The 11,262-nt window shown below is 52.2% G+C and overlaps 1 protein-coding gene across 1 annotated transcript; it reads right to left on the reverse strand.

Moving 5' to 3' along the window:
• Positions 1-4,447: 4,447 nt before the first annotated feature.
• SMIM23 (small integral membrane protein 23) lies at positions 4,448-9,158 on the reverse strand. The gene is made up of 5 exons (XM_037127868.2): positions 9,044-9,158; positions 6,331-6,382; positions 6,074-6,141; positions 5,720-5,845; positions 4,448-4,594 (listed from the first exon to the last, which is right to left on the reverse strand). The coding sequence occupies exons 1-5, from the start codon at positions 9,128-9,130 to the stop codon at positions 4,448-4,450; spliced, it is 480 nt and encodes a 159-aa protein (XP_036983763.2). The 5' UTR covers positions 9,131-9,158.
• Positions 9,159-11,262: the final 2,104 nt, after the last annotated feature.

Below are 11,262 nucleotides of genomic sequence, written 5' to 3' on the forward strand. Positions count from 1 at the left end.
AGCCCTGGCTGGCGTAGCTCAGTGGACTGAGTGAGCCTGTGAGTCAAAGGGGCACTGGTTCGATTCCCAGTCAGGGCACATGCCTGGGTTGCAGGCCAGGTCCCCAGTGGGAGGTACACAAGAGGCAACCACTCACTGATGTTTCTCCCTCCCTCCCCGCTCTCTAAAATACATAAATAGAATCTTTTTTTTAAAAAGTGTGCTCCTTTGTTTTATTCTAGAAGCCTTATTATCTTATTTTCACCTGTAGGTCTCTGATTCACCTGAAATAGGGTTTTGAGCATGGTATTCAGGGTAAGAGCCAGCATCCGCTTTTTCCCTACGGTTGTGCGGTCGACATGGCGTCACTTATTGATGAGACAGTCCTGCCCCCACTTCACTGCAGTGGTCCCTTTGCTATACATCAGGCGACTTCTATAGGTTTGGGTGGTGTGACAAAGTTTGTCGTTCCTGTCATTTAAATCTTTGCGTGTCCTTATTAATTTTTGTACCTGTTGGTATTATCAGTTAATGACAGATGTGTTTCAAAAGATTCCACTATGATTAAGGAATTGGTTTTTGCTGTTTGTAGTTCTTACAGCGTTTGAGACTTCATGTGAAGCTAATTTGAATTTCGCGCTCTTATGTATTCCTGTCGAATTGACCACTGTATAATTATCAGATGCCACTCTTCATGTCTAACCTACTGATCTTAATGTCTGTTGGGTCTGTGTTAGACATATACCTGCTTTTCAAGGTATGTATTTTGGGGTGTTTTTGTGGATAAGTATTCCCATCTCTTTACTTTTAACCTTTCTGCATTGTTATGTCTCTCGTAAACAACATGCATTTTCTAAAACCCAGATTATCCTCTGTTTTAATTGGACTGTTTAGTCCATGTCCAGTTTTTGGCTATTATAAGTTGCAATGAATACTTGCTTACAAGACTTTGTGTGGGTATGTGCTTTTTTCCTGGGATAAACATCTAGGAGTGAAATTGTTTCATCACGATGTTGGTGTATAATTCTACTGTTTTTTTTTTTTTTTAGAGGAGCCGTTTTAAAAGCAGCTATTTTTTAAAAAATTTTTATTTATTTTTAGAGATGGGGGAGGGAGGGAGAAAGAGAGGGAGAGAAACATCAGTGTGTGGTTGCCTCACCCACACCCCTGACTGGGGTTCTGGCCTGCAATCCAGGCACCTGCCCTAACTGGGAATCCAACCGCCGGCCCTTGGGTTTGCAGGCCGGGCACTAATTCTATTGTTATTGAAGTATAACATATATACAGTGAAATAGATTTAAAATGTACAGTTTGAGAATTTCAACACGTGGGCAAGGCAGAGAATTCATTTTGTGACAGTAGTGAGTGGTCGGCTTGGACTGCACTGGGTGGCCCACCCTCCCTGTGCGATCCCTCCCGGGCGTCTCACCTTCATCCTGGTGACCAGGCTCTGACACTGCGCCCTGGTGACGCACACTGTGCTCTGTGCACAGGATGAACCTCCTCCCCAGGTTCTCACCACACTGGGAGCTCCCCGCGGTCAAAGACGGTGTTCTGATCTCCATAATAGTTGCAGTCACCACTGTGGCCCAAGCCCACCCGCGGGGTTGGATGAGCCACCGGGTCAGATGCGCCGCTGAGTCGGATGAGAGCCGCAGAGTGGATGAGTGCGCGTGCGCAAGACGCAGCTTTGCTGGGAGCGGTTGCGGGCCGAAAGCAATGGGGCTCTAAGTGTAGCCTCAAGGCAAAGGTGGGCTGGGAGGGAGTGCCCCCACGGGGCGAGTCTGGCGCTGGGAGAAAACTCTCTGAAAGGTAGATTCCTTAAGTCCCTCGTGGCCCTAATGACCAGGGTAGGAGGATAGAAGTAACAGCGAGTGACATTTATAGAAAGTAGTACAGTTTATATAGCGCTTGCGTGTGCATTAGCTCACTTGATGTGGAAGGAGCACAGGGTGGGGCTTCGGCGTGTGGCCCCAGACTTTACCTGTTGAGTGTGTCCTGGCTCGGCCCGGGGAGTGTGTGACCCCGGAACACTCGTGCTCCGGTGTCCCAGTGCCCTCCCATGTGCACAAAGACGCGGACAGTCCCTGACGTATGGATGTGTTGCGATGATTAAAAAAAGGAGGCCAGGCTCGTAAAACACTCAGAACCGTGCCTGGAGCATAGTAAACACTAAATAAAAGTTGGCTGTTATTACTTAATCCTCCCAATAGGGCCCTGGAGATGTGTAGACATGCCCTGGTTTATGACCCGCAGACGGGGGCTCAGAGAAGCAAGGAGTGACCTGTCTGAGGTCACAGCGGAGACTCGGGGGTGGGGAGGCAGGGCGTGGACTAGGTCTGTTTGACCCCAAAGGCCTGTCCTTGCAGCTCCCCTTCATGTCACCTCCACGGACGTGCACTCTGCCTGCACTCACGGGGGACGGGGGAGGTGTGTGAATTCTGCTGCAGCTGGCGGTGCACCGGGGTGTTAGAGAAGATGACTTTCCTTGTCTGAATGAGCTGAGATCTGCATGAGGTGGGACAGCAGGGAAGGTTCTTTGTCCCCTGCCAGAGTAGAAGGGCATTCTAGAGGGTTGTAGCTACTGATGCTTTAACACAGCACTGCGCCCCGGCTGGTGTGGCTCAGTGGGTTGAGCACTGGCCACAAACCAAAAGGTGAGCATCGGTCACAAACTAAAAGGTCGCTGGTTAGATTCCCAGGCAGGGCACATGTCCACATTTGGGGGCCAGATCCCCAGACGGGGGCACATGAGAGGTAACTGATCAATGTTTCTCTCTTTCCCCCTTCCCCCCTCTCTAAAAAAATAAATAAAATATTTTTTAAAAAGTACTGAACTTTTTTTCCTAGCGCCTGTTCGCCCTGTTCTGGTAACAGTACCCTGGCTTCCCTCGGGACAACCACTGCCACTCGGCTTGTGTTTCGACGTAGCCCTGGCCGAGGACCTGGCGGGCAAGCGTTCCTGCATGGGCTGCGTCCCTTCAGCTGCGAGCATTGGCTCGGAAATGGACGTGTGATCTGATCGGAGAGCCAGCAGGCTCCCCCAAGGCCTCGGATCAGGGAAGGGGCTCTGCCCTTCCTCTGGGGAGGCTGAGAGCATACGATCTAGCTTGGAGGTCCCGAAGCCATCTTGCCACCACAGTGGGGACAGCCTGCCTGAGAATGGGGCCAGCCTGGACCCAAGCAGATCTGAGAAGTATTGAGGGTGAGGCACGGCCTGATACCCCCTGGATTTAACTGGGCCTGAGTCGGTCTAGATCTACCTGGGCTGTTCTATTCATCTCGCTCTTGTAAGTGTGCACTAGTTTTCCCATCATAACATCCGATTACTGTCCCCACAGCAGCCCAAAGGACAGGGTCACAGCCCCTTATGACAGAGGGGGACACGGAGGCACAGAGGGGCGAAGTGATTTCGCCGAAGCGGGCAGGTGACTCAGGTCCTTTCTGCTCAGGCCTCCCTCTGTTAAGAAGACTGTCACCGTGTTTGGACAAAGCTCTGGTCCTCTCTCCCTCCCTCTGCCCTCAGGCCAGGATGCATTTCCTCTTGGAAATGTCACGTGGAGGGGAAGGGATCTGGAAAGGCGACTTCTTTGGCTCCATCCGTCCCTACCCTCAATTATCCTTCTGACAGCCAATTCAAACCAAATTGGATTTAGTGCGTTTCACAATTTTTGTTGAACAAATTTGTGGATTAAAGGAACAAATGAAACCCATATTTTTATTTGACATCATTGAAAATATGACATGCAGACTGGAAATGGACCTTTCCGGTCTTGAAGTAATTGCAGCGGAGTCCAAATCCCTGCTTCTCAAGGGTTTTTTTTTTTGTTGTTTTGGGTTTTTTTGTTGTTGTTTTAAACCTGATCCTCACAAAGACCTTTGGGAAATCCGGTTCCAGATCTTCCCTGAGCCCGGGTTTGGGCTGGGCCGCGGCACCCATCCGCCCATCCTTCACCTCTCTGCAGTTTTTGGAAAGTGGACCCCAGAATAGGTCAATGGGCAACATTTTCTTTAACTCATTCAGAAGATCACTGACTTCGGAGTTCTAAAACGTAGTCAGGCTCTTCTTATTAAGGGTGGCTTTTGGACTTTTCACACCCGGGAAGTGAAGGCAGAGCGCGCGGTAGTGCAGTGAGGCTGGCCCTGCGGGGACGCTGGTGGCCAATCCTCGCCCACCTCACCCTCAGCGGTTGTGTTCAGCCTTCACATGTTTGTCTCCCACAATTCTCCTTCTGTGACATTGACTCTTGGGCCCCCCCAGGTGCAAGGGCTGCCCTCACTCTCTTGCTACTTTCCACGTTTCTGACCTTAGGGAGCACAAATCAGCTCATTGTCAGGAAGTGGGCCAGGCAGTTTCTAGTGTGTGGTAGCCCCTTCTTCCCCACGCCCTCCTGCCGCAGCTGATTGGATCAGGAGTGGCCACCCTTCAAGGTCACCCCCTCCCAAAGCTGGCTCACACAGAGCAGGGTCAGGAAGCTCCAGTCAATGAGGTGGGCCCATCCCATCCCACCCACTCCCCACAGTTTGGCCTGGGGACAGAGTCACATGGTCCGTAGAAGTTGGAAGGTCGTGAGAAAGGCAGGTGGCCTTGGAGGACCAGGAGCCAATCAGGGTCCTGAGGATTCAGAAGCAGAAGTGCTAAGCTGAGGAAGGGCGGTACAGAGTGGAGGGCAAGGAAGACGCTGGGAAGCAGAGGCCAGAGAATGGCCCAGTCAAGGTAAAGGGGGGCTCCAGGGGGCAGCTCCTGGGTTCTGGCAGCGAGGCCTCCTGGAGCACCCGGTATTGGGGGTCTGGGGCTCTCAGGGGCCTTCCCGTTCCAGTCTCCACCATCCCAGGTCAGATCCCCCCCATTTTTGTGGGATTCTGGCTCCCTTGCTGCGCCGTGATGAACCCTGTCACCCTGAGCCCCCCGGGGCAGCTGGCTGCGCTTACGGGCTCACGAAGCAATGAAACCAAAGCCACCAGCACCTGTGGGCGGGGGCCCCCACCAGCATGGTGTCCCTGTGAGGCCTCGTGGGGGGCATGGGGCGTGTCCAAGAGCTTTCAGAGCTTTTGCTTCTCCGCTCGGGGGCTCTGCTAACGTCCCCAGGGGTGGCTTTATTCTTTGAGGGTCTGGGCTTGCATTTCTTTTTATATGCATGTACCTTCACTAAAAATATCTCTAGCTGTGTTTTATGTGTAATCTAGAACATGTGTATGTAATCGCATAGACGTCAAAGATAAGCACATATATACTGTTAGGTGCCTGCTCTGTGTACCTGCGGACATACTACTGCACATGTGTGACCCTCACTGGGACTCTGTGAGGCAGAGTTGGTTCCTTACAAACAGGCAGTTTGCTTGAGAAGGTAGGGATTTTGCACAGCATCTCGGGGCAGTGGTGGGGGAGGCTCCTGACCCTGAGTCCACATCGATGCCCGTGGGGCCAGTGCCCTGTATTCTGAAGGACGTCCTGGCCGGGCCCTGGTGTCTTCCTGGCACGTTCTAGTGTTCAGGAACCAGCAGTGCCACCGACCGTATTCTCAGTGTCCCGACTTTTATTTTTTTGCCTGCCTTGAACTTCAAGTGTCAGGGCTTTGCCCTATTTGGAGGAGCCCCTTGCGAGCCTTTCCCCCGTGTCCGTGGCCTCTCCCCAGGTCCCAGCCCTGGCCCCTTACAAGTGATTCCTGTGGGTGCAGCAGGGCCCCTGGGGCTGCCCCTCCCCCAGGAGGAGATCTAGCCACTCCTCCAGGTCCCGTACCAGCTGCTCCAGCTTGCACACCTCAGTCTCGAGCTTTTCCAGGAATACTTGCACACTCTCCTTCAACCAGGTCCTGAGGACCCTTATCGGCTCTTTCGTGGGACCACTGGTCTGGCATTCGAACCCCTGAAAGGCAGACACTGAAGTTACATCTTGAGCGTTTTCACATGGGACGCCTTGGCCACCAGTTTCCGAAAGTTCCCCGAGCCTTTGCACACGCTACTCCTTCTGCTTGGAATACGCTCCCCCAGCTCCTACATATCCTTCAAGACCCAGCTTGCTAGCGATGCCTCCAGGAAGCCTTCCCAGGTTTTCTCAACCATGCTTGACATCCCTTCAGCATCCCTATGTTACCTGGGAAGCCACAGGATTTGGGGGGCAGCTACACTCTCTGATCCTTTCTGACACCTCCCAACTTCTTCCTGAAATGGCACAAAGACACTTTTTAACAAGGGGGCACGGACAGCAGTTGACATGGGTGGCCACCCCAGTGGGACGAAGGGCAGTGGGAGAGAGCAAACCCGGGGACCGCCTTGGCGTGCAGCCCCCCCAGGTGCCCTCCTGACTCTGTGTGATCCCGGCTACTCCTCTTCTGGTCCTGGAAAGCTCACCTGATATCCCCGCACCCATGTATAGCACCAAGATCAGCAGCGCCAACAGGGTCTGGGGGCGAGAGGAGGGGGAGGGGGGATAATTGCTGGAGGGCTCCTGGGCGTCTGCTTCTCTGGGCAGGGGGCAGCGATAAGGTTGTGCTTAGAGATGAACTTCTCTCCAGTTCTCCAAGTCACTTGCTTACCCATGAGCCCTCAAAGCCTGCAGAAATAGAGACCATGGCAGCCCACTGGCATTTCATTGGAGTTTTCCTCTCTTCTCCCTCTCAAAAAGGAAGGCCCACCTCTGTTCTCACTCCTTGCCTCACTTTTACATCCTTTGTGTTGAAGGATCTTTAAAAGAAATCAGCTTCTCTGTGGTGTATTTTGCATGCAAAGGCATGCATTTTAAATGCACAATTCAATCAGTCTTTTTTAAATGATTTTATTTATTTATTTTTAGAGAGGAGAAGGGATGGAGAAAGAGAGAGAGAGAAACATCAGTATGTGGTTGCTTTTCACACACTCCCTATTGGGGACCTGGCCCACAACCCAGGTATGTACCCTGACTGGGACTCAAACCAAAAACTCTGGTCCACAGACCAGCACTCAATCCACTGAGCCACACCAGCCACGGCAGTTCAGTGAGTTTTGACAAATGTCCATACCTGTGGACTCCCACCGCAATCAAGATGTAGAACATTTCCATTATTCTAGAAAGTTCCCTCATGCCTTTTTGCAGTCAGTCAGCTCTCTCCTTACCCCCAGCCAGCACAGGGAATTCAGACACACCAGCTTTCAACAGACCATGCTGTTGACGGGGGACAGTGACGGTGTCAGGGGCAAGGCAGACACCGTGCTGACGGACACTGAATTCTCCCAGACTCCATAGATGCGGGTGGAGCCAGATTTAACCGAACTCGAAAGCATACATTTCTTATGAGGCTGCATTTTTGCAGAAAGACTTAGCCCTGCTGCCATAACAAAGAAGATAAAAGATCAGCATAACTTGTCTCTCCTCCAGATAGTCTTCTCTATACGGGCTAGCAGCTACGTTCTTATTAGTAATTTCAAAAATAAAAACACACCACGCTGCCTACAATCCAGCTGAGTCTTGTTGCAGACACACAAGTGAGTGAAAGAAGCGAGACCCTCAGGTGCACATGCATTTCATCCCCATGAAATTCTAGAACGTCCACGACTCGTCTGCGGTGATAGAAATCAGAAGCGTGGTTATGGGTGGGGTGCCTGAGGGAGCCATCCAGGGCACTAGAATGTTCCATAGCTGGATCTGGGTGGTGGCGGCCCGGGTGCGTGCAGCCAATGTGATAGGCATTGCCCGGCACACTAAAGATTAGGGTGCTTTTTATTTCCGCCACCATGTTCCCTGGGGACCTTTTCCTGTAAGACACACGGAACTGTCCTGTTCTTCATAATGGCTGATGGGAGTCTGAATGCTCCTCCCTCTCTCTAACCACGCCTCTGGCCACATGCTTTACAGGTTGGTTTTTCCCCACCAGCCCGCTTGCTGCTCGGCTCCTAATTTATATTCTTTGGAGGCAAAGCGGGGGCCTGGGGGAAGGCAGTGAAGCTTAGGGTCTAAAATGAAGTTTTCATCTTTCTCTTTGCACCATCTTGGGCCTGAGCCAAATCACTGCTTCTCTTGGAGCCTCAGTTTCTTCATGTGCAAAATGGATTTTGAAATAGGGTTTTTTTTGGTTTTTTTGGAAAGGTGGGGTGGAGCTTGGATCCATGAAATTGGGTGAGTGCCTGTGCCAAAGGTCTCCTGGGGGCCTTTGCTGCCTGAATGAGCCGTGTGCCTCCCCATGTGGGGACGGGGGCGTCAGCACTCTGCAGAACTACTCAAACGCTTTTTCTAAAAGGAGCTTCCTAGGGTTTGGCATTTGCAGACGCTTTTTAGGAAAAGCCTTGGGCGGTGTGAGGGAGCCCCTCTGGCCCCCGTCTTGCTGGGAGGTCCAGCATGAAGGAGATATGGACACGTGTGTAGTACCGGAACAAATGCACGAATCTTTTGAAAATGTTTGTAGATCAGTCATCCATCGCTCTGCTTAAGACCTTTCAGTGCTTTCTGATTAAGCTCAGAACGAAACCCCATCCCTCTCCCAGTGCGGGAGGCCCCGCTGACCCTCCAGCCTCCTTCCCTCCCTCCCTCCCTCCCTCCTCCCCCAGGGGGGCGGTGGCGGGCAGGGTAATCCTGCTAAGGGCTCTGCTATCAGCTGGACCAGGTTTCAGATCCCTGCACACACTTTCTATGTGACCTTTTTGCCTTTCTGAACCTCAGTTTACCCATCTGTGAATGAGGCCCACAGCAGCTGCCTCTCAGGAATGGCATATTAAACCCTCATGGGAGAGGCAGGGGGTGGAAGCGCCAGGCTGGGAACAGTGAGTGGCAGTGGTTTTCCGTGTGACAAAAATCCCAGGGGAGGCTTGACTTTCGGTCCTAAGGACAAATGCTCCAAGAGCTCTCTGACCAGGGCATACTTACTATCCTGTTCATTGCAGTTCGTTCCTTCCTTCATTCAGCACGTACGCACCCTTCTGGGCAGGAGGGATATAGCAGGACACTAAACAAAACCGTAGCCCTCCCAGGCACGCCCTCTGCGGGCAGTGCCGTTCCACCGGGTGAGGCCCCGGGGCGAGGCGAGTGGACAGCCTGATCCTGACTTTGAGGGGTGGGAGGAAAGCTGGCTGCACTGGTCTGGCCGCTCCTCACCTGCTTCTTGTCCTCACAGCGACCGCCCCTTGGTTCAAACGGCTCGGCTGCCACTCGGCCCCAGCTCCCCACCTGCTGGGGCGCCATGGCCTCAGGTCAGGTGCCAGGAGTAGAGCAAGATGTCCCCACCTGACAGGCAGATGGGAAACCCCTCCCATCTTCTGGTCACCAGGCATCGCTCCAGCAATGAGTGATGATGTCACAGAAGGTGGGGCACAGTGAGGTCCCTGCCTCGTCACCACCCGGAGTTTCAGCCCCGCCCGGCACATTTTTTTCATGCAGATGCAAACACACACCTGGAAAAAAAATGCATCAGAAGATTATGTTTCAGGGGGACCATGTTTCTGATCTTAGTTCCCTACATTTTTCAAGCTTTTAGTAAAATGTGAGTTTTTTAGATAGAAAACAGTGAAAGCTACTTTTAATGGAAATATTTGTTGATACAACTCTAGATTCGTGTCGGTGGTAAGAAAAACTCGTAGGAGACCCTGTGTAGCATCAGCATATTGGTGAGGGTACAACATCACAGCCAGGCTGTTGTCACTGATACAATCTATCGGTTTGTTCAGCCCGTTGTACGTGTGTGTGTGTGTGTGTGTGTGTGTTTAATTCCAAGTAATTTCATCCCATAGGTAGGTCTGTGTATTCACTGCTCCCTTCAGGATACAGAAGTCCAAAGCCAGAGGTCCTTGTGTGGCCCCTTAACGCCCCCCCCCCCACCGTCCCCTTTCCCCATTGTGCCTTATGCCTGGAAACCACTAATCTGTTCTCCATGTCTGAACTTTTCTCTTTTCAAAAATGTTCTATCAATGGACTCAAATAGTGTGACCTTTGGAGACGGCTCTCTGGTCCTGAGAACCCCCTGGGGCTCTGAGCAGACCAGCACCGCACCCGTGGTGCGCTCCTCTTCGTTGCTGTGTAGTATTCCTCGCCTGCACGCACCACAGTTTGTCTGACGCCTCACCCACTGAAGGACAGCTGGCTGGCCGGTCCGGACCTGGGCTCTCACAAGTACAGCTGGTTCCGACATTCTTGGACGGGACCCTGTGTGATCCCAAGTTCCCGATTCCCCGGGAGGCCTCGGAGGGCGGTGGCCGGGCGCTGTGGTCATCACACGGTAGTTTGGGGAGAAGCTGTCAAACTGGTTTTTTGAAATGGCTGTGCTGTTTTTTGTGCCCGTCAGCAGCCTGTGAGTGATTTGGTTTCTCCTCATCCTCAGCAGCACTTGGTGTTTTCATGATGTTTTTATTTTAGACATTAAAAATTTCTATTTATTTATTTATTTAGTTAGTTAGTTAGTTTTAGCGAAGGGGAAGGGCAGGAGAAAGACATGAACAAAAGCACTGATGTAAGAGAGAAACATTGCTCAGTTGCCTCTTGTATGTGCCCCGCCTGGGGGCTAAACCCACAACCCAGGCACGTGCTCTGACTGGGAATCGAACCAGCGACCTTTTGCTTTGCAGGGTGATCCCCAACCAACTGAGCCTCACCGGTTAGGGCAGATTTTTCTCCTATTTTAAAAAAGTATTGTAGTATAATGCTTTACAGGCCAGTCTCTGTTCCGTTTGGAGTTAACTTTTGTAGAAGCTGTGGGGTTTGGACCAAGGGTCTTTTGGGGCCTGTAGATCCATTGTTCCAGCACCATTTGCTGGGGACTCTGGCCTTCCCCCTTCAATTTGCCTTTGCACCTCTGTCAAATCGAGCGTATTGGTGAGGACCCTGCCCCGTGTCACTGATCTCTGGGTGGATCCCTGCACCAGGAACAGGTAGTTGGGGATTGAACTCGTGTGGCTCTCCATTATCTCTCTCATGCCTGTGAGGCAGCCCGTTCCATTCTGAATGTTCAGTGAAAACGTTTGTTGAATGGATGGATAATAAGCAACTTCAAACCATGGGTTCTGAGAGGCCATGAACTCAGCCTGGTAAACACACTTCCGTATGCACAGTCCTCGGCTCAGGAACTGTTTGCTGAATGAGTAAAGCAGGCGGTGTGGTCTTCACTTCACCGGGGAAGAAGCTGAGGCCCAGGAAGGCCGAGCCACCGTGGCCCCGTGTCCTGCCCCAGAGCCCATGCTGCCCGCTGCCCACGCCTCCTCTCACTTAACCCTCCCCTCGGCCCTGCAAGGCTGGCCTCTCCGTCTGAACGCCACTCGCTTTGTTCAAGGTCAGACACCCTCCCAGGGGTCTGGGTGCACGCTCGTTGAACTCTGAAGTCTTTC

The sequence above is a fragment of the Artibeus jamaicensis genome, unplaced genomic scaffold, assembly GCF_021234435.1.
Source record: "Artibeus jamaicensis isolate MK-2021 breed Jamaican fruit bat unplaced genomic scaffold, CSHL_Jam_final scaffold_3151, whole genome shotgun sequence".
Taxonomy (NCBI): Eukaryota; Metazoa; Chordata; class Mammalia; order Chiroptera; family Phyllostomidae; genus Artibeus; species Artibeus jamaicensis.